We start from the raw sequence: 27,111 nt of genomic DNA on the forward strand, positions 1-27,111 counted from the left end.
TAGCAGAATTCACTCCTCTCTGCCTCCCTCCTTTCTCTCCCTCAGAACAAGTGCTGCATCTGGTGTTTACTGAATGGATAAACTCAGGGCCTAGTTATTGTTCTCTTAGTTTTTCCACAGAAGAGTCATGTCTGTCTGCCAGAGACTCCAGGTATGGATCCAGGGCACCTGGAAAGGGCCCTGCCACAGGCCCATTCTGACTGTGGTGGCAATACAGGCTAGCCAGGCAGGAGGGGAGAGACACTGACTCTCATCATCCCTGGGACATGCTCTTGGAGTTGTTTTTGCTTTAGGCTACCACTGAATTGCCACACTTTCAGCTCCATGGATGTCACCAATGGAAGGACCTTAAAAAACAATCTAAGTGAAACCACTAATAAACATTAAAAAAAGAAAAGCACAAACTGCATTTGATTTAAAAAATATTTATGAGATATGTTATCTTTTATTTTCATAGACTGTCACTTAATAAATATTTTACCAGGATGACGAGAACTCACAATGGTGGAAGAAGAACTTGGGGGGGCTAAGGGATGGAAACATTTTAAATTTTAATTTAAACTTCAATTCATCAGACTTGGCCTCTGCATAAGATCTTGAAATCTAGCCAAGAAAGTGTCCTTACACACGGAGACCAAATTTCTAACCTTAGCACGCAGCCAGGTCAGTATATGGAGGACCAGTGGCAGCGGCTCTTGATGACCTGAAGCAGAGGCTTCTTAAAAGTGAGGAAGATGACGGTGCAGGCCACCAGCAGGGTGAGGCAGCTGGGGAGAATGAGCACGAGGTAGAGCAGGCCCATGTCCAGCCGCTCCCACTTACAGTCCTGCGGCACGCCCCCAGGCAGCTCCATCACACGGAAGACCTTGGAGGAGAGGTTGCAGGTGACCGAGGCCCAGTCGGCCACGGACTGCAGACGCTGCAGGCCCCCCCAGCCCTCCACCCCACAGCAGTCGTATGGATTCTGACTGAGGTAGATGGTCTGCAGTCCTCTCAAGAGCTGCTCAGACACAGCCCTCTGGGGAAGGGCTGTGAGCAAGTTTCTGCGGAGATCCAGGGTCTTCAGGGCCAGGCTGTCCCTGAACCTCGGGAAGCTGGTCAAGGAATTTCCCGACAGATCCAGGTCCCTCAGATTCCCAAACCCAGAGAAGTCCAACTCCATAAAGGTGGAACGGAGGCCCACGTTCCTCAGAGAAAGGACCTGCAACATGGGGGCAATATCTCGGAGAGGGCCGATGCTCCCGTTCAGAACGCCCCAGTTGCTGGACAGGTCTAAGTGAGTGAGGGAGGTCCCCTGGAACGGGCAGTCTGGTAAAGCCCCCAGGCCACAGCCCTCCAGAGAGAGGCTCCTCAAAGATGCCAAATTCCTGAAATCCACACACCTGGGGGAGCCCACCTCCTCTGAGGAAGCTGGCTGGGGACAAAGCGAGATCTGATTGTGGCTCATGTCAAGTGTAGTGATATTACTGGCATTGGCAAGGAGGCCGGAGGGGACACCCAGGAGCTGGTTGGAGCTCAGGTTGAACAAGCGGAGGCTCCGCAGGCAGCCGGTGAGCCCCGGAGCCAAGTGCAGCTCCGACAGCTGGTTGTGGCTCAGGTCCAGCTCCGTGAGCGCCCCTGGGGGCTCGTGCTCCCGGATGTGAAGCGTCATCAGACAGTTCTGGTTGAGGTTCAGGTGGGAGAGGGACGGCATTTTCTTCAGGAAGCCGTCTGGCAGGTACTGGAACTGGTTCTGGCTCATGTCCAGGAAGCGGAGATCTGAGAGGTCGCTAGAGGAAAACTCTTCCCAGAGGTTGACAGTGGTGATGTTGGTCACGTTGCCGTCCACAAGGAGGAACTGGGCCACCATCTCCTGCGGCGAAGAGGCATTGTACAGGTCCCTGTAGAAGCCCATGTTGTTGTCCCGCAGAAGGAGGGTACGCAGCTTGCTGTACTGGGGCAGGAGTGGGAAGAACAGCAGCTGATTGTGAGACAGGTCCAGTGTCTCCAGCTCAAAGACAGCCTCCCCCCCGGACGCCAGGAACCACTCCAGGATGTTGTAGCTGATGTTGAGAAACTGCAGCTGTGTGAGGCCAAAGTCCACGATGCAGGGGAGGTTGTTATAGGCCAGGTTGAGGTGTCTCAGCTCAGTCAAGCTGTCAAAAGCACCACCCTCAATCTCAAAGATGTAGTTCCTCTGCAAATCCAGCTCCCTGAGGTGCTCCAGGCCCTCAAAGACAGAGTCATCCAGCCTCATGACCATGTTCCTGGCCAGGGACACAGACTCGAGTGAGGAGAGGTTCTGGAGCATGAGGACCACCATGTCCTCCGTGAGGGAGTTTCCAGACAAGTCCAGCCTCTGCAGACCTGGCAGGGTATGGAGAGCAGCTGCCGTCTCCTTGTAGTTCTCTGAGAGGCAGTTGTCAGCCAGGGCCAGGCTGCGCAGGTGGCCCTGCTCCTGGAAGGCGCCGCGGCCGATGCGATCCAGGTGGCAGCTGTGCAGGCTGAGGCTCTCCAGGAGAGGGTAAGGCTGCAGGGAATGATTCCACAGGGTCTTGAGAGGGTTGGCATCCAGGATGAGCATCCGGGAGTGGAGCGGGAGGCTGCTGGGCACGGAGGAAAGGCTCTGCCCTCGGCAGTCAGCGGCTCCACCCACCTAGGTCCAAACACACACTGGTCAGCAGGGAGGAGGCCCTGAGGCAGAGCTTTATGCACAGAAACTTAGTCCATCCATTGGACTGTCCATGCAACCACTGGAAATGGCGCTAGAGATGATAATTTTAAAACAGGATAGGAAAATGTTCTTTACTATTACACTTAAATAGTCAGCTGGCAGCCAAGTTCCAGGCCTCCCTTAAAACACATTTATTTCCCGTGTGACCTTGGGCAAATAATTTAGCCTAAGTCTGTTATTTCCTCTGAAAAATGGAGATAAAAATAATACCTACTTTGGAGGATTGTTGTGAAATTAAACCAGCAGCTGCTCTTGAAGAACTTAGCACAGTACCTGGCAGGCAGTCAGTGCTTGGTGAACTGTCACCATTATGTTATTATCACTACTGCATAACACCTGTGTATCTCACAGAGCCACTGACAAACAATCGACAATACTGTGGCATCTTCATTTCACACAAAGTAATTTTGCATGGGAGGCACCCCTGTATTCTGGATTGATAAATATTACCATTTAAAAGGACTTGGGGCCGGGCGCGGTGGCTCACGCCTGTAATCCTACCACTCTGGGAGGCCGAGGCGGGTGGATTGCTGGAGGTCAGGAGTTCGAGACCAGCCTGAGCAAGAGCGAGACCCCATCTCTACTAAAAATAGAAAGAAATTATCTGGCCAACTAAAAATCTATATAGAAAAAATTAGCCGGGCATGGTGGCGCATGCCTGTAGTCCCAGCTACTCGGGAGGCTGAGGCAGTAGGATTGCTTAAGCCGAGGAGTGTGAGGTTGCTGTGAGCTAGGCTGATGCCACGGCACTCATTCTAGCCTGGGCAACAAAGTGAGACTCTGTCTCAAAAAAAAAATAAATAAATAAAAGGACTTGGGAGCTCATCACCACTCTGAATTGTACAAAAAAGTCAGGTGAGTCTGCAGGGGGCACTGAGGAGCCATGGCAGTGCTGGGGCCCAAGCCCAAGGCTCTGAATGCCCAAGGCAGTGCAGTGTAAGGAGGCAGAAGGAGAGGCGATCCCGGTCTCACTGCAAAGATCACACAAGGCAGGATACTTCAATTCAGACCTATGCTTTGCAAAATTGGCAAAAACAACCAGCTGTAGGATGTCAGTTAGGTGTCCAGGAAAAAAGTTCTAAGTGATAAGACAGAAGAGCAATGTCATTCCTTTCTACAGGTTGGTCAGTAGACAATGCCAGTGATTACCTAAAATTGTGGGTATAATCCCAGAGGGCAAGTAGAGTAGTGGGACAGAGGAGGAAAATCCCGAGAGAGAGGAAACAGCACAGATTTGGAGAGATGACAGACTCCTGTCTGAATCTCGTCTCTGCTACTTACTAGTTTTGGACCCCGGGTGGGGAACTAACCTCTTAAAGCCTCAAGTTCTTTATCTGATTATTAAAATACAAGCTTCCAACAATTAAAAATTGATACTGTTTGACATATAGAAAACTAAACTCTTCAGTAATCTCAGACTTTCAGAGAAATGCCACTAACCTTTTGTTAGATCTCCTTCTGGTTTTTTCCTAAGATGTTACGTACCTCTTTCTCTTAAAAAAAAAACAAACAAAAAAACCAAAAAAAACGACTATACTCTACAAATTGTTCAGTAATCTACTTTTCCCCCCTCAGTGATGTATGATAGACATACTGCTTTGGCAGTAAAAATAAATTTGGTCACATCCTTTTTAAGAACTATATCATTTCACTGCATGAATAGCACAGTGGTTAAAAGTGAGAGTTCTAGGGCCAGCCTATCTTGGTTCTGTTTTTTATCAAATGGGTGACGTTGGGCTGGTTACTAACCAGAGGAGACCTCCATTACCCTGCCTGTAAATGGAAATTATACTTGTAATTTTTTCATGGGTTTTTTTTTTGATGATTGAGTGTCATTATTTACATAAGACACATTTATTATGCTTAATAAATGTTAGCTAGAATTATTAGTATGATCTAATTAATCAATCTCCCATTACTGAGCATTTAAGTTGTTTCTAGTTTCCAGATGAACATGACAGTGAATGTCAAATTCCTGCCACATGCCCCTTCCTGAAAAAAAGTCTTAGGAATTTTGAGTGGGATTGCATTATAATTATGAATTAATTTGGAGGAGAACTTACATCTTTACAAAATTGGATCTCCCCATCCGGAGACAAGGTGTATTTCTTTATCTGAGTAAGTGTTGGTCTCCCCCCTCCACCGCGGCTCCCTGAAGAACGTTGTGGTTAGGGGATTCCTCAAGCTCTGAGACCCTATTCCACACAGCTGTGCAGTAATGGGGGTCGCACCTCTGCAATTCCCCGTGGCCCCACTGAAGTGCTGCAAACGGACCACATGACCACATCAGAGCTCCAGAAAACCTTCCCACATCCACTGTTTTACAACATCAAATGGCTGAAGTCATAAAGGGCAATGGAGGGTAGCTGGCGCTCGAACTCTCAGTCCTCAATTCCCACAGGAAACCCACTCTTTGGGCTCTCTGGCAGCCGAGTTCTACTCCTGCCTCAAGGCCGGAGAGGGTCAGGCAGGGTGTAGACTGAACTCTGAAAGGTTGTCAAAGAATTCACGTTTATCCCTTCCTCTTTGTGGGCCAGGTGACCCCTGAGGAGCAACTGTGAGTTGATCTGTTATTGCCTCTGTAAGGGAATGGTGGAGGGCAAATGTAGCCGAGATTAACAATAATAAAATTAATGATAATAGATAAAACACATAGCATTTACTATATACCAGGCACTGTCCTGAGTGCTTTACATGTATTAACTCATTTAATCATCATAACAACCCAATGTGATGGTATTATTAGTAGGTATTATTATTACCACTACATTTTACAGATGAGGGAACTATGGCACAGGGTGGCCCCAATGTCACCAGCTAATGGGTGGTGTGGCTGGGTTTTAAACTTGGTCAGTCTGGCTCGTAACCCCTCCACCATACTGGAGCACACGCTAGTATAGTGGTTAGAGGTTACTGTAAGTGGTTAAGAATGATGACAGCTGGGTTTGTAAGATTAATCAGCTTTAAGAACACATTCTTGAATGTAAGTATTAGCCTGACATCCAATTTGTCTTCCCAGTGCCTAAGATGTAATAGGGCTCAAGGAATATTTATTGTGTGTTTCCTGAGCAGACTTTTGATATCATTCAGTTATAGGCAAGGGAGAACATTGCTAGAAATGTGCTCAATTATGACGCACATCTGTTTCCATATACAAGCTGAAAGCCCCGGAGAAGACAACTGTCCAGGCTCAGGGAACCACCCTCTGGGTCTCCTTAAGCCTCAGCGAGGTCAATATGTGGCTCTGCAGTGCAGCACGCAGCATGCTCTGCAAGGCTGCGGAAGCCTTTGCTGTCGGCTCATACAGAAACTCCGAGGCAGGGCTTCCCCAGCTTTAATATGCCTCATGCAGAGATCCTAATACCATTAGTGGAGCTCAACCATCCAGGTTTTTAACAAGGTACTCTTGTTCCAGGATACTGACCTAGGCTTGTCTCTGGGGCCTCTTGTCTTTAGCAGGTATGAAAAAGGTGGGGCAGGGGCTGCCTGGCTTTTCCCAGGCATTATGTTAAAAACCCGTGGTTAAAGAGCAGCTTGCACGTGGCATTGCGGTGGGCAGGCCCAGAGTGATTCGGACTCATTCATTCCCTGTCCTTCTTGATTGACAATCCATCCGCTTTCCAGAAGGACTCAACCTCATCAGGACAGGAGCAACAGACAAAGAAGAGTTCAAGGGAAAACTCACCAACTTGCATCCCCCTTGGGCAGCTGCTGTGGCTGTTCCACTTCCGTTCCTCCATTCCACTGTCAGGAGGTGAAAACCCAGGCAGAGCCAAAGGGGCAGCAACTCCATCTCAAGCGCAGCCCTACGGAGGAGGCAGGTGTGAGGACAGCCCCGAGGGCTGCTTTGCATGCCCCGTGAAAGGACCCAGTCCCCAATTACGTCTGGTCTTGGAGGCCCACAGCTCCTCTACACAGAGGTGGAACCCACGGGTTATTCAAATCTTCAATTTATCCAACCCTTTCACCTTTCGCTAAAACTATTGAAAAAGACTCATTTTGTTTGCCTCTACCATTTGATGGACAGGACGGCTGACTGCTAAACTTCGATGCGTCCAGCACAGCAGGCAGAAGCAAAGGGTTTGAGAAATGAGGTCTCAAGTCACCTGGAGTTTCCCCGGGTGTTGCAGTTCTGCTTAAATTTCCCTCCCTGCAGCTCAAATCTGCCTGATGCATCACATGAGCTCAATAAATATTTGCTGAGAGAATGAGTGAACAAACGAAGGGCAAGCTGGGATTGAAATGCTAATTGCAGCCTGTCCTCCCCTAGAGTTACTAAGTGTCTTGCTGACACCAGGCTTTTAGAAAAGTCTCCATTTCATTGGTTAACTCATTTGAATATAGCCCTTTGAAAAAGGCGTTTTGATGGTTTGCCTGGATAGGGGTAAGCATTGAGGGGAAAATGGAAAAGCAATCTTCAGATATAATAAAGATTATTGAAAAAGAGTGCGCACCAGCCCTCTTGCCCGGCCAGTGTACACAAAATGGCAGTCACGAGAAGGCTTGAAATTAAACATATACCAACAGAATTTTGGGACTAAGAGGAACCATAAGGAAGTGTAATATGACCCACACCGTGGTATTTGTCAGATGAACAAAGGCCCAGAGATAATAATGGCTTATTCATGGCTCCAGATTGCCTTAGTGGCAGGGCTGAGACCAGCCCCCAGGTCTCCCTCCCTGAGCTCCAGGATCAGTCACCAGGGTCATTTCTCCCTGTCAGAGGTGTTGCACAGACTGCTCCTCTGCTGGGAGAGTTAAGCCCAGGGGCATGCCCTCCCAGCTCTGCGTTCCTCTGAATCAGACCGAAGGGTCTGGCCCCAGCATGGCACCTGCCCCGCACTTGACACCGACCTGGGAAAGCCCCAGTGTCTGCCTTCCTGTCTTCTGGGCCAGGGGCACCAACGCCGACATGCGCCTTCTCACCTATTCCAGCCACTCACTGACCTTTCTGCCTGACACATCTAGATCTCTTCCACTCCTGCCTCCTTCCTTACTTCAAATAAGTTTACACATCTCAAAGGCTAATTTTAAGTTTTCGGGCAGATCTGAATGCTCAGCAGCTGAGCGAGGCCAAGTAAATCAGCATTAACCTTCACCTCAGGCCAGGCCCACTCTCCTCACCACAGACAGAACCTCCAATTCAGAATTCACCAGTACTTGGCGGACACTGGGACCCCCTTCCGGCCCCTGCTTCTGCTTCTGCACCTGTGCAGGAATTGCTACCCGATGGCCTGCACGGGCACAGATGGCGCGAGCGGAGCCATATGGGTTCCTGTCCTCGGGATCCTCCCGGCACTCTTCCCCCCACCCCTGCCCCTAAAACCTTGAGAGAAGTTTGCAGAATTTGTCAGATTTAGCAAATTACAAGACACCATTTGAATGTCAGATACATACTTATAGTAACAAATTGTTTATCTGACATTCAAGTTTCACTGGGTATCCTGTGCTTTATTGAGGAGAGGTGGAGAGATGAGACCCCTGGACATACTCCCTCCTTGTCTTCCTCTCTCTCCTCTTCTGTCACTCTTGGGGAGGTACATGGTGCCGTGACTCTGATCTTTCTAGAACAGCCAGCTCTGCCTATTAAAATACTGAATCTAAGTGTGTAAAGGGCAAGAGTGCAGTCTCTTCAGGGAGAATGTAATTCTTCAGACCAGAATGCTGGATGGGCCTGGTGTCACTTACACCCAAGAGTAAATTTTAATTTCTAGGTCACCAAGAATTGTGCAAGTTTAAAATATACCTTCTCCTTCCTTCTATACTCAGCCAACTAGCCCAGAGAAACTCTTGCTGTGCGCCCCCCACCCCCACTCCCAGCAACTCCTTCTGGCAGGAAGCAGCAGGAAATCACGGGGAAATTATGGAATTTGGAACCACATAGTCTACAGTTTACATTCATTCTGCCTCTGTTTGTTAGTTGTTTTTTGTCCTTGAGCAATTCACATAAAGTCTCCAAGACTCAGATAATCCTTCTATAAAATGGCAATAATAATGACTGTTTACAGAGTTGTAACAGAATAAAATAGTATCATGTATGTGCAAGTGCTTCATTAACTGTGAAGGGAGTTATTAATAATAACATAATTATTATTTATGAGTTTCAAACACCAATGAGCTGGTTGAGCACTTGTTAATCCTATATGTAATCTCCAAGGTAATTCAACAGCTCACAAAACAGGATAAAAGGAGTGAATAACCTGGCTGGAAGGATGAATGTATTATTATATTAATACTAACTAAATGTGTAAAAGGTGTACAGCAAAGATGGATTAAAAATTCTACATTAATAAATGCCAGAACAAGGCTAATCCCAGGAACAGACTTATTGGTTGAGTTCTGCTTGTCCTCAGGGCCATGCCTTCCCTTCCCTGGCCTGCTCTGGATGGCAGGGGGCTGACTTCTGAAGGCCGTTTCCCAAACTCGAGAGTCAGCTGGCCCACAGTTGGTTTGTCAACGGGCAGCACTATGGGGAGGTTAGAGGCTGGCAGGGAGAATCCAGGGTATCTCTTTGTCTCCCTGTCTGCCTTGGCCAGAGACATCCTTGAGCTTCTTCTGGTGACCCCACATCTCTGGTTATACCATCTCCTCCTTTAAGCTCCTAAAGTTGCTAATCCTTGGACTGTCTCTTTTCTTGTTTGGTGTCTCAGCCTCTTCTATCACGTGTTGCCAATTTCCTGCTTTATGTGTCCTCTGTTTTAAATAATCTCGGTGATTTCTGTTTCCTGGTTAGACCCTGATGCAATGATGTGAGAATGGCCATGAAGCAGTAATAAATTTTAAAAGTCTGCAATGACCCTGAAAAGAAATTAAGACTTTCACACTGATTACCACTCAGGTTGAGAAACACTCTTCCTAGAGTGCGTAGCCGTAGAAAGCATCCTCAGAGCCATGGCACTGCAGAGAGCCCAATAGTCTAGATGCCATATCTCACTGGAAAATTCCATGCCCCTCCCCTGTGTGCACAGAACACCTTCCCCTCTCCCCACCTTACCCTCAGTGGGGGAGGACCACTCATCAGTGCCTCCAGCTGTAAGATGCTGTCTGAGCCTGAGTGTGCCCAGAATGCAGAAACAGGTGCCACAGCCCAGCAGCTTCCTGAGGGGGCTGTGAGTCGGTCAGTGTTCCTGGGAGCCCGAGCTGCCTGATGCTCCTGTCTTGACAAGGTTTGGCCCGTTTGGAAAACTGATGCATTCTAATTGGTATCATGAAAACCTGTGATTCAATCTCTAGCCATCCCTTGTGTATTAAGAGTTGGTGTTCCCTTTTAGGCAGAAAGACAATACAGCTTTTGGCCTGGCTTTCTCCCTCTAAACCTGGTCCTAATAAATAAGTGGTGAGAATAGATCCATTCATGACACCAACACAAATCGAGACTGTATTCTGAAACAGGAGAACACGACCAGTGAGGAAGAAAAATAAATGTACACCAGCTGCGAAGATTCCCTTTTGTCGTAGAAATTATGCTTGTTTGCTGTTTTTGTTTCCACAGAATAATACGGTTTGCCTCATTGACCCAAGTAGGATAAAAGAGCATGATTGGATGGCCCCATGGGTTGTGCAAAACAAGAGAAGGGACGGGGACATTTACCCGTTTGGGAAAGGGCATCCCTGATCCTGCTGGCTTGGCTGCAAGCTGGGGCAACACTTCCATTTCCACCCCCACGATCATGTCAGATTGGGGCTCAGGATTGCTTGGACGGACGAACACGGCCACATGCAGGCCAAGGAGTGGCTTCAGTGTGGGGGACAAATGGATGCTGCCTGCTTTTGCAGTGGACAGGAAATAAAGGGTGTGTGAAATATTTCAACTGGTCTCTGTTTCTTGAAGTCCTGAAGTATCCCTGTCCCTGTCATCACTAAAATCACAATAGTTCAGAAGTAGAGGAGCATCCCTATTTTGTCAGTCCCTCTGACACTTAATCACATATGTATATTCCTGTTTTTCCAACAGAGGAAGATTTTCCCATATTAATAAAATATAACTTTTCTTTTTTAAGGGTTATTAATTCTATTAACAAGTAGCTTTCTGTTTTTCTCTAATGTCTTAATCAGCTGATAATAGAGCACAGCTGCCATCAAATAGGGGCCAATCTGCAGGTATTTTTGACCATAAAAAGGTCTCCTCATACTCAAAAGTATGGGAATACTAAGGACTAACTTAAATCTGAGTGTTCTTGTTGTTTGTTTTGTTTTAAGGGAAGGATGCTGGATTTCTAATATTTGGGGGCACCCTGGATAGCAGAAATGTTCAGGCCAGAGTGGTTGCCTCTTCCTGCTAGGGCTGCTCTAGACCCCTCCCCACGCCCCAGCTCCCACACCCCCACTGCTACTACCAGAGCAGCTGCTGCCAGAGCCGGGACTGTAACCTCTTTGCTAAAGGAGCTGTTAGCAAGTGTTTTACATATATTACCATGTAATTGAGAATTTCCTCCTCAAAATAACCACAGAAGCTGAAAAACTTTAAGCAATGGGGTCTTGTGGAGAAAGTGGGCATCACAGGCATTCTGTGCTAGAAACACGTATTTCTAGACGGGTCTGGGGGAGGGAATGTGCTGAGGCAGAGCCCGCAGGGCTGTGCGTGGGAACGTGTGACGGACAGCCCGTGACACACGGGGCACTGGGCGGCCAGTGGAGGGCCTCACAGGAAAGGGAGTCTGCCTTCGTGCACACGTGAAGGAGTCAGTCCCATCCGGGATCTGGGAGAAGGGGAAGAGCAGCTGATGACGGGCACAGACAACAGATGACACAGAACAGAACCCCCGTCTGTGACCGCTTCGCACAGTCCCTTCCCCCAGGAAGCATTTGAGGGCCGCAGGCAAGCTGCTTTGGTCTCTCTGATTCTTAACACAAAATTAGGGTGACCTCAACCTTCACCAAATGTTCAAACTTGGCATCCCACGTGGTGAGACCTCCTGATACTTTGACCCTCTGAGTGTGGTGCCTTGGGAGTCACAGAGCACCACCCCGGTGGACCCCTTGCCAAAACATTTGCCCCGAATCCAGTCATGAGGAAACAATCTGACAGACCCAGGCTGTAAGATGTCCTGCAAGACAGCTGGCTCAGACTCTTCAAGGGTCAAAGTCTTCTAATACAAAGAAATGCTGGGGGTGGGCGTGAGGTGGTGTCTGGGTTAGATCCCAATTAACTAAGAAGCGTAATAACCAGGTGCAATGCATGAACCTTGAGTAGATTTGGGACTTTTAAAAATCTCTAAAGGAAAAATTTTAGACAATTGGGGAAATTTAAATGTGTAATAAATGATGTGTTTTCAGATGTACAGGTGATATGAACAGATTATTGATAATTTTCATAGGTATGATAATGATGCTGTGGTTATATAGCAAAGTGCCCTTGTTTTTGGGAAATGCATGCTGCAGTATTTAGGGGTGAAGTTCATGATGTCTATAATTTATGTGACCTACCTTCAAATGGCTCAGTGGAGAGAGTGAAAGCAAAATATCACCAATTGGTAAATCTAGCATTGTTCTTTCTTCTAACTTTTCTGTAAATTTCAAAATTTTCAAAATTAAAAAATGAGGAAATGAAATAAATGTTGGAGTTTCTAAAGGGGAAGGCAAAATTATGGTAATCTTTTGTCCCCAAATTTCCAGGAATTTTTATCACACTTTTTTCAAACATTCTTCTCAGAAAGATGCTCAGTAAACACTTGTTAAGTTAAAATTGCATATATACATAAACCTTAAAAAATCCTGAAAATTCCAAAATTTTGACATTCAAATTAGAGCTTCCAGATGAGTTCTCATATCTGAGAGGAGCACAGAAGTGACAGATCATGTGTCTGGACGGTAGTTCAGGAAATAAGGCTGATGTGCTCACAGAACTTCCAGTCCATGCTTGTCCACCACACCCACAACGCCCTGGAGGGGCAGCCCTTGGGAGACTCCCACACCACCTCCACCACCAGCAAACTGACGGAATCTGGGGGAAATACCTGACCAAGAGGAGTCAATCCTTCTATGCTGCCAGCGCCATATGGGTGATCCTGGTGCGGAGACAGGGAGAGAATGAGGTAATTAGCTGTGCAAATTGGAGCTACGAGGCACACAGAGAGAAGGTACAGATGAATTTTTTAGGGATCCCACCACGGGGAAGCAGCAGCTAAGAAGAGGTGGACAGCAAGGCACATGAACAGAAAAGAATAGAACATTCAACAGAGGGCAGGGATCAGAGAAGTTGGAATAGGGTGGCCCAAGCAGGCTGAGAGGATGGAGAGAATGGGCTCTAAGGTTGCCTTGGGGGGTTCCTGATGGCCTGATGCCTCTCACCAAGGCCAAGCTGGTTTCCAAGCTTCATGTTTTCTCATGATAACCACCCCTCCATGGCCACCCCCAATGGCTGGCTCAGCTGTTACATCTTGGCAGCCAAAGAACCTAACTAAAACACAGCTTGGGCTCTTTAACAGGCCTAAATATAAAGGACAAAATCATACATAATATTTCCAAAGAACACAAGCTATCTTTTTAATGCTATCTTAAAACTCCTCTTAAAATTTAGAGAAAGTGGCTGAAATGTGTTCCAGCAATATATTTTTCAAAGTGCATCCTGCAGATAAGAATCATCAAGAGATGCAAGAGATTTTAAAAATAAAGGCCGGGCGCGGTGGCTCACGCCTGTAATCCTAGCACTCTGGGAGGCCGAGGCAGGTGGATCGCTCGAGGTCAGGAGCTTGAGACCAGCCTCAGCAAGAGCGAGACCCCGTCTCTACTAAAAAAAATAGAAACAAATTATCTGGCCAACTAAAATATATATATAGAAAAAATTAGCCAGGCATGGTAGCGCATGCCTGTAGTCCCAGCTACTGGGGAGGCTGAGGCAGTTAGGATCACTTAAGCCCAGGAGTTTGAGGTTGTTGTGAGCTAGGCTGATGCCATGGCACTCACTCTACCCTGGGCAACAAAGCGAGACTGTCTCAAAAAAAATAAAAAAATAAAAAAAATAAAAAGTCAAAATTTGTTGGGAAACAAGATGCTAATATAGTTTTAAAGTATCTCCCCACAAGTTACTTTTTAATTTTACAAAGGCCAAAATGGCAACTTTATAGTGGAGAAATCACCAGATTCCTCAACCGAATGACCAAATTATTATGAAGGACATTACTGGGGCACTTCTGAATATTTTCAAAATTCAATTTTGTATATTTTACTGGGGTCAAAGCTGAATACAGACTGGGGAAGAAATAATAATGTTGAATCGAATGTTAACTTTCCAGATTTATGATCGTTGTTCTTACAAAATACACACTGAAAAAATTATATACACATATGTGTGTGTGCCTATATATACATCGAGAGAGAGAAAGCAAAAGTGACACAAAATGTTAACGATTGTTGAATCTGGGGGAAAAGTTTATGGGAATCAATTGTGCTATTTTTGCAACTTTTCTGTAAGTATGAAATTTCATTTAAAAAAAGTTACAAAAAATTCACACACTGACTGGGTGCAGTGGCTCACACCTATAATCCTAGCACTTTCGGAGGCCGAAGCAGGAGGATTGCTTGAACTTCGGAGTTCAACACCAGCCTGAGCAAGAGCGAAACCCCGTCTCTACCAAAAAATAAAAAAATTTGCCAGGCGTCATGGCATGGGCCTGTAGTCCCTGCTACTTGAGAGGCTGAGGCAGGAGGATCACTTGACCCCAGGAATTTGAGGTTGCAGTGAGCTACGATGATGCCACCGTACTCTACCCAGGGAGATAGAGTGAGACTCTGTCTCAAAAACAACAACAACAACAACAAATTAACGCAAAGAACAAAATGTTTTTCAAAGTGTATTCTAATACTAATTAGATTTATGTAACACAGGAAAAATGACTTGAGTATTGACAAATTATCATGTTTTTAAGAATCTGTGCATAAAACTAATTTTATTTGCAAGCATTTTTTGCTCAGAGAAATCATTCTTACACCAAACAAATAGTTTAGCAAATACATTTATTGCTTAAAACATAACCTGGTAAAGTTAAGAATGAAGACAGGGCAGGATAGAAGAGAAAGGCAGAGTGACATTTTGGCCCAAAATTTACATTCAATATGATAACTATTCAACATTTGATAAGTGAATTTAGGATTACTTCAATAACTAGCTATCAAATCTAAGGGAGATGTTTAAAACTTTTAAAAAGATACCATGTGTTCCCTTTCCCTTACTATAAGCCATGTATATACTTTTTTAAAATTGAGATATAATTATGATTTTGAAATTACATGTAAAAGAAAATGAAGAATAGTTTTAAAAGCAAAGAACTGGCTGCATTTTTTAGTGAATTAACACATTCTTATATTTTGAAAAAAATCAATATTCAAATGCTGGGTACATTAAAAAAGAACTTGCAAATTGAGGATTGGGCCAACAGAGCATTTAGAACTGTGATGTATGAATTCAGATCTCGAGATTTCCTTCTCTGACTTTCTCTTAATAATGAATTTGTTAAAATACAGGCAATACAATGGCTTTTGGGTTTTTTTCCCCTCTAAGAACTGTCTCATACCCTCCAGGTGGAGAAGCAAATTGGCACACTTTTTCTGAAAGACAATTTAGCACAATTTGTCAAAGACCTTGAAAGCATGAGGTTTTTTTTATTCTATGATTCCATTTCTAGGAATTTATCCTATGGAATTATCATGTATATTAAAATATTTTTAAAGGAATATTCATTCCAGCATTAGTAATAATAATGAAAAATTGAAATCCTCAAAAGTCCAACAATGGAAGAATTGGTTAAATAAATTGTGATACAACTATGTAATAGGAACAGTGTGCTGCAATCAAAAATGCTTTGGGAACAATATATTTATTGACATGGAAAGATATTCATAATAAAATAACATTAAAGAAAAAAAGAAAGTCCAAAGCAGAACATATAGTATAATCCTCAAGTTTGTTAAAAGATTATGCATGTATCTGCATGTGCATACAAAATACTCGGAAGGGTACATATCAGAATCTCAACAGTGGGGAAAAGTGCACCCCGATATTTACTTTTTCTGTATCTGTATTTTTGTTTCTTTGTATTTTCTAATTTTCCAAAAATCAACTTCAATTGCTGTATTAAGTCAAGTTTTGAAAGGATAGAATTAATCTATAATAACTGAAAAATTAATATATATATCATAATCAGAGCCTGATAAATATCACTGAAATAGAGAATTTCTTATAGGTACTTAGAATTGAAATTATTGTGATTGTGCTTAAAATGATCATGTTTGGAATTCATGGGAAAAATATCATTGACTAATAATTAAAATAAGTTTCATTGTGGACATCACCTTTCTTTTTCATGGTCAAGAGGATTTAGATTTATGGTTACATGTTCATAGCCCATTCCCTGGAACGGTGGCTGTAAGGGCTGAAGGAAGAGCCCAGGCTAAAGGGACAGATGGAACAGGTTCAAAGCCTGGCTCTGACCTTGGGCCTCACTTTCCTCCCCAGTAAAATGGGAATAATAATTCCTGTTTTGCAGGCTGCTACTGTATTAAGAAAAGTTTTAAAAGAATGTTCAAAAAGTAGTCTTCATCATCATTATAATGTCCCTGGCAGGTTGTCAACCTGCCTGTGCTTAAACACACCCAGGGTGGGAGATCACTGCTTTGTAAGCAGCCGATTGTACTACTGGGAGGCCCCTTCACATTGGCCTCCAGGACTTGGGTCCCCCTCTGAGCCTGGACAAGCAAGTGAAGAGCTGTAGCATTAGAATTTGTTGCAGTTCTTGAATGTGTGGTCCTGAGAATGTGTATGAGAAAGGACAGATCTGTTGCACGTGACCCTTCTGGTAACTGCACATTGATTCAAATTTGGTGTTGACCACCCTTCTGAGAAGAACTATAGCATTTCTGAAAGGACTACCCACCACCATTTGGAGGTGAGAACACTCAGGCCAGGGAGATGAAATTATATGGACAAAGTAGCTCGGGAGTGAGTGCAGCGGTTCCCAAGCACCATTTAAATACAGATCTCTGGTTCCCACCCCAGCCTTGCACTCCTGCTCAGCCAAGGCTCCACCACTGCTTGTGAGAAGAGACTTTCTCTAGGAATGAGCGAGGCTCTGCTTCCACCTGGAGGGAGGTTTAAGGGCCACTCAACCCTTCTTCCCTTGGGCTCTTCCTGGGGTGACTCCAGGCAATGCATGTGTGGAGTCCACTTTGAGCACTTCCTGCTCAGACCTCATTTCCTCAGGGCCACAAATGAGTCAGCTGGCTTCCCTGTGTGGTCAGCGTCAGCCCGTTAGAGCCAACAGAGGTCAGTTCACTCTGTCCTGTTCCATGGCCACAGGCTGCATCAGGCCACAGGTATTAAACAAATTGCAGATCTGCTCCCACTGGAAGATAATACCTTCCTCTTGCATGTCTGGTGGTGGCTGGTGGTGGCTCGTCAGGGTCACCTTTGTATATGAGAGACCCACATAATCTCTGGATAGACACGCAACCCTGAAGGCAGCAGCTTCTCATTTCCTTTCAATATCACAGGTTTGTTCTCTCTGGTCACTTCTGAGGGGGTGACTACCTGCCACCATCCTTGGTAAGAAGCAGCAGGTGAGACCTGTAGAGGAAGGGACCCTGGACTGTGCCCAGGTCTGGTTCCTGCACTCTGATGGGGGCCATAGTGACAATACCTGCCTTGCTGACCTCACAGGGTCATGTCAAGACTGAATAAGAGAATGTGTGTGAAAAAGCTTTGTTGACACAAGGGAATGTTGTGGACTTCATTTCAAGTGCAGGGGGGGACCCTCACCACCCTCCCAGGCCTGCAGGAGGACACCCCCACACCCAGGGCAGACGTTTTCTGCAGTGAGACAAGGTAGTGTTGGTGTGAAAGGGAAAGCAGAGTCCCTCTGTGCAAACAGGGAGCTGGCGGTGAAATAAATACAAGGAAGGAGTTGCAGTACCTCCTCCCACCCATGGGAGTGGCAGAGTGTGGCCCTTGGGACATTCAGGGGAGGTGAGATCACCCAGTGTCTGTGGGAGACTCTGGGCAGGGATTGTAGGTGATGGCAGAGATTTAGCGCCCAGAGTGGAATGAAAATGAAAAATCTCCCCCCTCCCCACTTGGTTTCCTTGAGAAAGAGTACAGCTGCCGGATGAGATGATATGGATTCCTGACAATGGACTGAGTCAATGGGATCGTATTCAAGGGCTGCAAACAGCCCCCAGATTCCTTCCGGGCTCTTAGCTGTCATAGCTCATGTCAATTGAGTTCTCACCTTGGATTAAGCACCATACCAAATGCTTTACACATAATAATTATCACAAAATCCTACTAGGTAAATGTTATCATCCCCATTTTACACATGGTAAATCAAGGTTCACGAAGGTTTAGGCCATATAGCTAGAGAATGTTAGAGCTGCAATTCAAATCAGGTCTGTGACTGCTGCAACAACTCAACCTCAATACCACAAGCCCCAGCCATCCTGGGATACTTGTTATCCTTGACTAAACCGCACATGTGCACATGCTGTTTCCTCTGTGGGAAAGACACTTTCTCAGATCTTCTTCACTTGCCAAACTCCTGTTCATCCTGCAAGGCCCAGTAAATGTGTCATCTCTTTATCACAGCCTAATAGTTCAGTTGAGTAATAATCTAATAACCCATATAATATGGTTGTATATTATAGGTAGTTAAAGCTCCTGTGGAAGCTTCTGGATTTTTTATTATATGATTTTTATGTTTGTGAAAAGGAAAGTGAACAGTTACTAGGTATTGTTAGTAATTTAACTTTTCCACGTTTCATTATGAAAAAATTTTAACATGCAGAAAAACAGAAAAAATTAGACAGTGATCATTAGTATATGCACCACCTAGATTCTACTATTAACATTTTACTATACTTGCTTTATCATATAATCATCCACCTGTCTATCCTTTCATCCATCCTTTAATTCATCTTATCTTTTGATGTATTTCAAAATAGATTGTAGTCATCGGTACACTTTCCCCTAAATACGTCAGAATGCACACCAAGTGATTTAACTTTGAAGAAAAAGTGTCTTCTACTTTTTTAATCTTCTGGGTCACTTCAACTGAAGAGCATCCTGAGATTGCAAAGTCAGATATTTTATTAATATTTTGGGAAAAATATTTCTGTGTTGTTAAAAAAGAAAAAAAAATTGATAACCACTGCCTTATGTTTTCAGGACACCGTAAAGTGTGAATGGGTGATGTCCTCCGTAATGCACTGCTTTTCTTTCTTTTTTTATAGACAGGTTATTGCTCTGTCACCCCAGATAGAGTGCAATGATGCATACATAGCTGATGGCAACCTCGAGCTCCTCGGCTCAAGCAATCCTCCCACCTCAGCCTCCTGAATAGCTAGGACTACAGGTGCATGCCAGCATGCCCGGCTAATTTTTTAAATTTTTTTGTAGAGATGGGGTCTTGCTCTGTTGTCCAAGCTGGTCTTGAACTCCTGGCCTCAAGCGATCTTTCTGCGTCGGCTTCCCAAAGTCCTCGGGTGAGCCACCGCACCCAACCTGCACTGCTCTTTAATGGGTATTTTTATATGTAATGATGAAAAATAATAAAGTTTTCATGGTGTAGTTTCAAGATTATGAGGGAGATCATTTTGTCCTTTTCAAAATTGCTCAAATAATACTGGCAAGCTGTTCTAAGCTGATTCGTTTTTTCGTTAGAACTTACTTGAATTCACAGAGGAATAGGAGTAATATGATTTTTATAAAATTCCCTCCCTAAAAAATAAAAATGATTTTTAGGGAATTCTTGGATGAAGCCAAGAGAATCGGATTATAACTTAATGCTATTGGTCAATAATAATAATAGCACTTGAGGCTGCAAAGGCTATTTACAGACATTTGATCTCATTTAATATTGTGCTATTTAATAAGCATTATTATTTTCCTTTTGTATTATGGTAAAATATACATAAAATTTACCATTTTAACCCTTTTTGAATGTGCAATTCAGTGATTACGTAAATTGACATTGTTGTGCAACCAACTTTTCTGTCCCAAAGACAGAAAGTGAATCTCTGTACCTTAAACAATAACTGCCATTCCCCCTCCACCCCAGCCCCTCTGGTGACCACTATTCTTTCTTTCTCTATGAATTCGCCTATTCTAAGCATTCATATAAGTGGAATCATGTAATATTTGTCCTTTTGTGTCTGGCTTATTTCACTTAAGTAACATTTTCAAGGCTCGTCCATATTATAACATGTATCAGAATCTCATTCCTTTTTTAAACTGAATAATATTCCATTACATGTACATACCACATTTTGTATACCCACTCATCCATTGATGGGCATTTAGTTTGTTTCCACCTTTTGGCTATTGTGAATAATGCCACGAGCCTTGGTGTGCAAGTATCTGTTCAAGTCCCTGCTTATTATTTCCATTTTTCAGGTAAGAAATCCAAGACTCAAAAAGGCCAAAACGAATTGCTCAAGTCACATAGCTTGTATTCAGTGAAACCAAACCAGAACTGAGTTCAGGCCCAGGATGCTGGATGTTCACCTGCCTGGGAGAAATGTGTGTCAGGTGAGTGGTCACCTGGGGTGCACAGGTGTGTATTTGTTGGTAGATAGCTATCCCATGAGCCCCCACCCCAGCTGCCTGGCCCCTCTCTTGGTACTCCCGGGGCCCCCACCATGCTCCAGCAACCAAAGAGGTAACACCTGATCCAGCAGAGCCCCCTAGGACCCTCTTTCTAATGACAATGTCATTCTGACTGGTCAGTGCCTGTGCCATGTGCTGCTTGATATTCTGAATAGCACCCCTGAGTGCGTCATGGGACCGTGGCCTTCTGTGGGGACGGGTAAGATGTGGGCCCGTTAGACGTCTTCAAAGGGAGCTAGAGAGCCTAGAAAAAACTGGGGATTTAGAAGGAGATAAGAAGTCAAACGAAAGCTTCGGTGTGAGGACCTGAGGCAGGGCCCAATAACCTGGAAGAAAAGAAAGGCCACTGGGGAGTCCTGTGAGGTCATCTCAGGACCAGACTGGGCGGTAATAGGGAGACCTAAAAGAGGTGGCCCAGGGCCAGGGAGGGAAAGACCCAAGCCCCACTGACCCTGCAGGCTGAGAGACAGCTCAGCCTTGGCACCCAGTGGGACCACAGAGAGGAGACCCTGGAAAGGCAGGAGGGCCCCAAGGGACAGGGGCTGGACCAGGAGAGGAGTGAGTGACAGCAGGGGGGTCAGGAGGAGTCACTGTCCAGGCTGACATCCAAAATGGAGTGACATGAAGTTACTGGGAGGACATGATGCGGACCCCAAGATAAGCCCCTGGCAGCACTGTAGGTGCTGAGCTGCCTCAGACGCTTAGGTCCTGCTTGAGGAGAGCCAGGGTGAAAAGACAGAGCCCCAAGGGCTATCTCCTGAGGAAAAATCCCCTCCCAATTCTTATCTTTCCTGGAGGTGGCAGCAGAAAGCTGCTTGGGGCACATGGCACAGTACCCGACCTAGGCGAGCTTTAGGGGTGGGGCTGGAGGAGGGGAGTCCCGTGACCTCAGGGGGCTTTACGGCCACCCTCACTGAGCCCATAACTGGTACCAGCCCTGCCCCTCGCACCCAGCTCACTGTGAGAACCATGGCAGAGTCTGCTTCCTCCTTTAGTACCCCTGTGGACTCTGAAGTCATTCACGCATCAAAGTGAGAAAAGACACGTGGTTTGGTCTCAGCACCTGATTCCATTTGCTCTCAAAATTGGTTGGTTTTGCCTACTCACATTCATTTCTCCTGGTAACAACTCCTCAATTCCCCTTTGAGAAAACCACCCCCTTTCTTTCTTTTAAAAAATTTTAATTGTGGTTAAAGTACACGTAACATAAAAGTTATCACAGTACACTTAACTGTTTTTAAACGTACAGTTCAGTAGTGTTAAACACATTTATATTGCTGCACAACCAACCCCCTTCCTTTCTTAAAAAGTCAATGTTTGGGGGTCTGATCCCAACTCCTGGGTCCAGGGTGGGGCCTATGAATAAGGCTGGGCCCCTCAGAGCACCCCATTTCCCTAACCACAGTGATTAGATTGTAACAGGCACGTCCCAGAAGCCAAGCCCGTGAAAATCAGTGCAAAGACAGTTACTAGAAGTAATGGGAAAGAGGCTTTCTCTTTCTGCTTCAGAGGCCAAACTGGTGCCACCAACAGCCATCTTCACCACCAACTCAGGACCTCCCTGCCAGTGACGCCTACACAGGGGAAAGCCGAGCTGAGGTGGAGGCAGATGGATTCCTGGCAATGCTGTTCGAACATTTGGACCCAGCCATGCCTGAAGCTATTGCCCACAGACTTTTCACTTATTTGAAATAATAAATCCTCTTTTTTTGCTGAAGCCAATTTGAGTTGGGTTTTGTCATTTGCAACTAAAAGAGTCCTATCTCATAATCTGATCCCTGGACTCAGGTTTAGAGTTGTGTGTGAGGCTTTAGAAGATCCACACGTCAGTATCCCTTTTGCTTCTGCTCACTTCTCCGAGCTTTCAGAAATCATCGCCCAACCTACCCCAGAGCACCCCCCACGTGGAGCACATGGCACTTGTTCCATGATAAAGTTAAGAAGAATGGTGGCAGGGGGAGGGATGAGTATAATAAAGAAACTCTACCAAAGGCAAAAAAAAGTTATAAACATTTGTCACTGATGTGCAATGACACATCAATGAGTATCAGTGAGCAGAAACACCTGTAAGAATGTTACAGACAAGCATGACCTGAGAAAGATAGTGCTTTTCAGTCATGGTTGAAAGCCCACTCTCCCCTAACTTATGTGGCTACAAAGCAGATCTGAGCATGACATAAGGCACATTAGTTGTCCATACAAGAGTCTAGTTTACACGTGGCAGCGTGGATGCACCGCAGCCAGGATGCAGCTATGATGGGTACCAGCAGTGCTCTTCCAAACCAGCCAACAAGACCAGGGACAGACAGGTCAATGCATTTCTAACGCAGACCTCAGAACAGAGACAACGGGAGCCTACTCTCTGGGAAGTGCCTGCTCTTGGATGATGGGCTTACAAACTATGGGGGAACATATTTATATGAGTTTTCATGAATTTTCCAGGAGGGCAACCATTGGATGAAAGCTGGGTTTTTGTTTTTGTTTTTTTAACCTAAAGGCAGGAGTTGTTTCTACCTGGGCCCACGATTCTATACACCCCTCTAGGAACTCTCAGGCATGCATATGGCTACCGGTGTGTGAGGAACAAGTGGGGCGTGTGAGGAAAATAAATAAGTCTCAGAACTATAAAGCCCAGCAAACCAGCAACATCCATGGGAACAGACTGTGTCACAGCCAGTAGGTAAAACGCGTGCAGGAAATCGTGGCGGGCCAGCTCCGTAAACTGTTTCTACCATGCAGACTCTGGGCTGCACCCATCATGGGAGAAACCTCCAGTGAGGTCCCCTCTGTCCCCTGGAAGTGCACACCCCGGGGCCAGCCGTGTCCAGAGGCTCCATGCTTAGGACCCTGCCTCAGCCTCCTCTAGTCCCAGCCACCACGGGGCACGTGTTCACCTTCTCTCAGGGGTGAAATGGAGCTGCAGCCCGTTCTGGGGGCAGCATGGAGCCACACTAGCAGCTCCTGGCTTTTTTCTGTCCAGTCCCCCGGTACGTGGGGATACATGTTGACCCCTTCAGAACCCAGCCCACATGTAGAGGCCATGAGGGCTAATGCAAGAGCACTGGACAAGGGGTCGGAAGGGCCTGAGTTCTTGCCTCCCTCTGACACTTGCTAGCTGTGGATCTAAGTAGCAGAACCCTAGTGAATCTCCCAAGGACAAATGCTTAGTGGTGGAAGGGGCTCTGCACATCTTCTTTGCAACTGTCTCCGGGGCCTTGGATGCCCCTGGCACGTGGAAGACATCCATAACATATGCATAAATATAGCTGCTGTTAACAAGTCTTAGTATCTCTATGAAATAGTGATTCTCCATCCATGCTGTCGGGCAGGAAAGGAGATCCAAGCGCTCAGCATGGTGAGCGTTCACAGAGTAGTCTCATTATATCCAGTCACCCAGCCCAGGGAGGGAGCCTTATTGCTCCCATTTTGCAGATGAGAAAAACTGAGGCTCAGAAACGTTTACTGACTGCTCACATTCTCCCTGCAGAACCAGGAATCAAACTCACGACTGAAGCCCTTGTTGTTTCCACTACACCACACCACACCACCTTTTTCAGCTCTAAGTGCTCTTACAGGGAGGTATTTCCACCTGTACCCGGGGCTGTGGCCTCCAAACCCAGCGCGGAGGCGGCACAGCTTGGATGCAGCAGGCCGCAGCTTCCCCCGTCAGCCCAGAGCTAAGGACCACGGTCGCTGACCTCCTACCACCCAACCTCGCCCCAGCCCGCCCCCCTCGAGAAGGGCCACAGCTGCCCACGGGGAGGCCCCCGCGCAGGAAACACTCACGGCTCCCGCAGGCGCAGGCGGCTCCGTGGGGCGCATCCTCTCCAGGGGCTCCGGCCTCCTCGAGAGCAGCCGAACGCGGGGCTGGGCTGCCTCCTCTCTCTGGGACATCAGATTATTTTAGCACTTGCGGAAGGAACAGACGGAAACTGAAGTCACATGGAGAGCGAGCTGCTCAGCGACTCAGCACTCAGGCTCGCACAGATAGGCATCTTAGAGGGAACTGCAGCCGCGGTGGCGCGGGGGATGGGAGCAGGCCTGGCGGGAAAGCGGTGGCCCCTTGGAATACCTGCCAGGTTTAGTCACCAAAGCGGTGGGATGTTTCAGTGATCTCCGGAAATGGTAACCAGGCTCCCCAGGCTTTCTTGCTGTTTAAGTGTTGGGGGGTGGCCAGCTGGGGGTCCTTGCCTGTGAGGTGGGCTGACCCAGAAACTCTTCAACATCCTATCCAAGGACCAAGCTGGCAGACTTCAGGAGTGGGCAACAAATGTTTTCCAATTGTAAAGGGGGAGAGTCTACCGTCTAGAAGGGTCATCCATTCAACTGGTCTGGTTTTATCCACATAACTAGCCATTATTAATAATCTCTTTTTATGGGCCCAGCACTGTGCTAAGAAAAAGAGAAAAAGAAAAAGAAATTGCTTTGTGGTAGACTGTCAGAGAGTGCCATGAGATTCTTTTTTTTTTTTATTTTTTATTTTTTTGAGATTCTTGATCACAGCCTGCATGAATGGTTTTGTTGTTGTTGTTGTTGTTGTTTGAAACAGAGTCTCACTCTGTTGCCCAGGCTAGAGTGCCGTGGCGTCAGCCTAGCTCACAGCAACCTCAAACTCCTGGGCTGAAGCGATCCTTCTGCCTCAGCCTCCTGAGTAGCTGGGACTACAGGCGTGGGCCACCATGCCCGGCTAATCTTTTCTATATATTTTTAGTTGTGCAGCTAATTTCTTTCTATTTCGAGTAGAGACAGGGTCTTGCTCTTGCTCAGGCTGGTTTTGAACTCCTGAGCTCAAACAATCTTCCCACCTCGGCCTCCCAGATTGCTAAGATTACAGGCGTGAGCCACCGCGCCCAGCCTGGATGGGTTTTTTTAATACCTCATGTGTACAAAGTTCCTTGCTAGCTCTTGCCAAGAATTCAAAAGAATAAGGAGAATTAACCAGATAGCCACCACCGAAGGGGTGCCAGGCACTGTGCAAAGAGCTTTATGTGCATTATCTCAGAGCTACTGTTCTCAAGGGCTCCCCGTATAATGGAGAAGGCAGAACATTTACAGTGTCTGCTGTAATGCTGAGCGAGTGGTGTGGACCATCATACTAGGCTCAGAGAAGGGGCCTCTGGTTCTGATCTCTCATTCCCATCAAATCTGGAGAGTCAGAGTGCAGTGGGGTCACCTCTCTTGTAGCCTGGTGATTTACGACGCTGGATAGCACTGTTATCCTTGACATGTCCATCCTGTGAGAACAGAAGTAGGTTCTTCCTGCTCCAAACATCCAGCAAACTGCTGCTGCTCTCTAAAATATTCATGTGTAATAACAATGAAACCAGTGAAAAAACTAAAGATCAAATTGTTACAAACCAGAGTTTCTGATTCAGGCCTTGTTCTTCTCACTACATGCACATCCTCTGCTCCATGTCTTCCGTGCCTACCAATATGTTGATATCTCCCAAATTTTAATCTCTAGTTCCAACATTCTCTTCTGAGAGAAGATCCAGACTTGTACTTTTAACTGTCTACTAGTTAATCAACTCCTAGATGACCCAGAGTTGCCATAACACAATGTATCCCGAACTGAACTCACGTCCTTTGTCGCAGCTGATCTCCTTCCCTGTGTGGCTGTCATTATGGCACGCTTCAACTGAGGCAGTCCAGCCCTCTTAGACTCCACTCTTCATACCCAGCTATCTCCAACTGCTGATTCTAACTTGGAAATATTTCTTGATTCCAACCCTTGGGCCGGTGCCCTGAGTCTAGACCTCATCAATTCACATCCGGACCATTTTAATAGCTTCCTTAAGCTGGCTCCCTGTCCCTAATCTTGTCCCTCTCCAATGTAGACTCCACCTAACAGCCATGGGCATCTTTCTAAAATGTATATTGGATTGTCTCACTCCCTGCATAAAGCCCTTTAATGGCTGGCCCTAGCATCCCTTACCTCGATCAGTAGTTTAAAGCCAGGTCCAGCAGGTTCAGGGGTTCCTCACTGAGGACTGAATACCTGAAGACTGGCTGGGTGGGACTACAGATATTCCATCCCCTCCTCATCCCAAGAATTTCCACTGTTAAATGTTTTATACATTGAGATTCTCAATTTCTTTTGAGAAAGGAAGCTACTATGCCTCAAAAAAAATTTAGTAAACCAATGGTCTTGATGGCCAACAAGCCAGCTGGTTGGCAAATAATGCCAACAGCTGTCCTCTAGGCTAGCAGCAAGCTGGCTCTGCAGGCGGGACCCTAAGGCTTCCAGCTGAAACCAGTGCAGATTAGCAGCTGAAAACAGCCAGCAAGGCTCTAAGCCTGACCGCACAGCTCAGGATTCTCGACTTGGTTGGATGTTCTGTGCTCCCTCCCAACTATGCTGTTCAAGACAGAGGGGACTAAAGTGCCTCCTTTCAAACACAGCCCATGGTGCATCCAGCCCCGTCTGTCCTGGCCAACCACACCCCCCTACCCAGTGGTGAGAGTCTCAGAGACTATGTGCCTCTTTCTTTTTTCTTTTCTTTTTTTTTCCAGACAGGATCTTGCTCCATCCCCCCGGTTGGAGTGCAGTGGCATGAGCATAGCTCACTGCCACCTAGAACTCCGGGGCTCAAGTGATCCTCCCACCTCAGCCTCCTGAGTAGCTAGGACTATAGGCGTGCACCCCCATGCTCAGCTATTTTTAAAATTTCTTTGTAGAGATGGGGATCCCACTATGTTGCCCAGGCTGATCTCAAACTCCTGGCCTCAAGCAATCCTCCTGCCTTGGCCTCCTAAAGCACTGGGATTATAGATGTGAGCCACCATGCCTGGTCGGTGCCTCTTT

General features: G+C 46.2%; 1 protein-coding gene across 4 annotated transcripts; it reads right to left on the reverse strand.

Annotated features, from left to right (window-relative positions):
- Positions 1-409: 409 nt before the first annotated feature.
- Positions 410-24,274, reverse strand: NRROS (negative regulator of reactive oxygen species). 4 transcript variants are annotated; one of them, XM_045540022.1, is made up of 5 exons: positions 24,093-24,206; positions 12,670-12,720; positions 12,140-12,219; positions 6,399-6,519; positions 410-2,635 (listed from the first exon to the last, which is right to left on the reverse strand). In XM_045540022.1, the coding sequence occupies exons 4-5, from the start codon at positions 6,504-6,506 to the stop codon at positions 665-667; spliced, it is 2,079 nt and encodes a 692-aa protein (XP_045395978.1). In that variant the 5' UTR covers positions 6,507-6,519; positions 12,140-12,219; positions 12,670-12,720; positions 24,093-24,206; the 3' UTR covers positions 410-664. The 4 variants fall into 4 exon arrangements, with proteins under 4 accessions (XP_045395978.1, XP_045395979.1, XP_045395980.1 ...); XM_045540023.1 differs by lacking the exon at positions 24,093-24,206 and having other exon boundaries at positions 12,670-13,169; XM_045540024.1 differs by lacking the exons at positions 12,140-12,219; positions 12,670-12,720 and having other exon boundaries at positions 24,093-24,274.
- Positions 24,275-27,111: the final 2,837 nt, after the last annotated feature.

The sequence above is a fragment of the Lemur catta genome, chromosome 1 (assembly GCF_020740605.2).
Source record: "Lemur catta isolate mLemCat1 chromosome 1, mLemCat1.pri, whole genome shotgun sequence".
Taxonomy (NCBI): Eukaryota; Metazoa; Chordata; class Mammalia; order Primates; family Lemuridae; genus Lemur; species Lemur catta.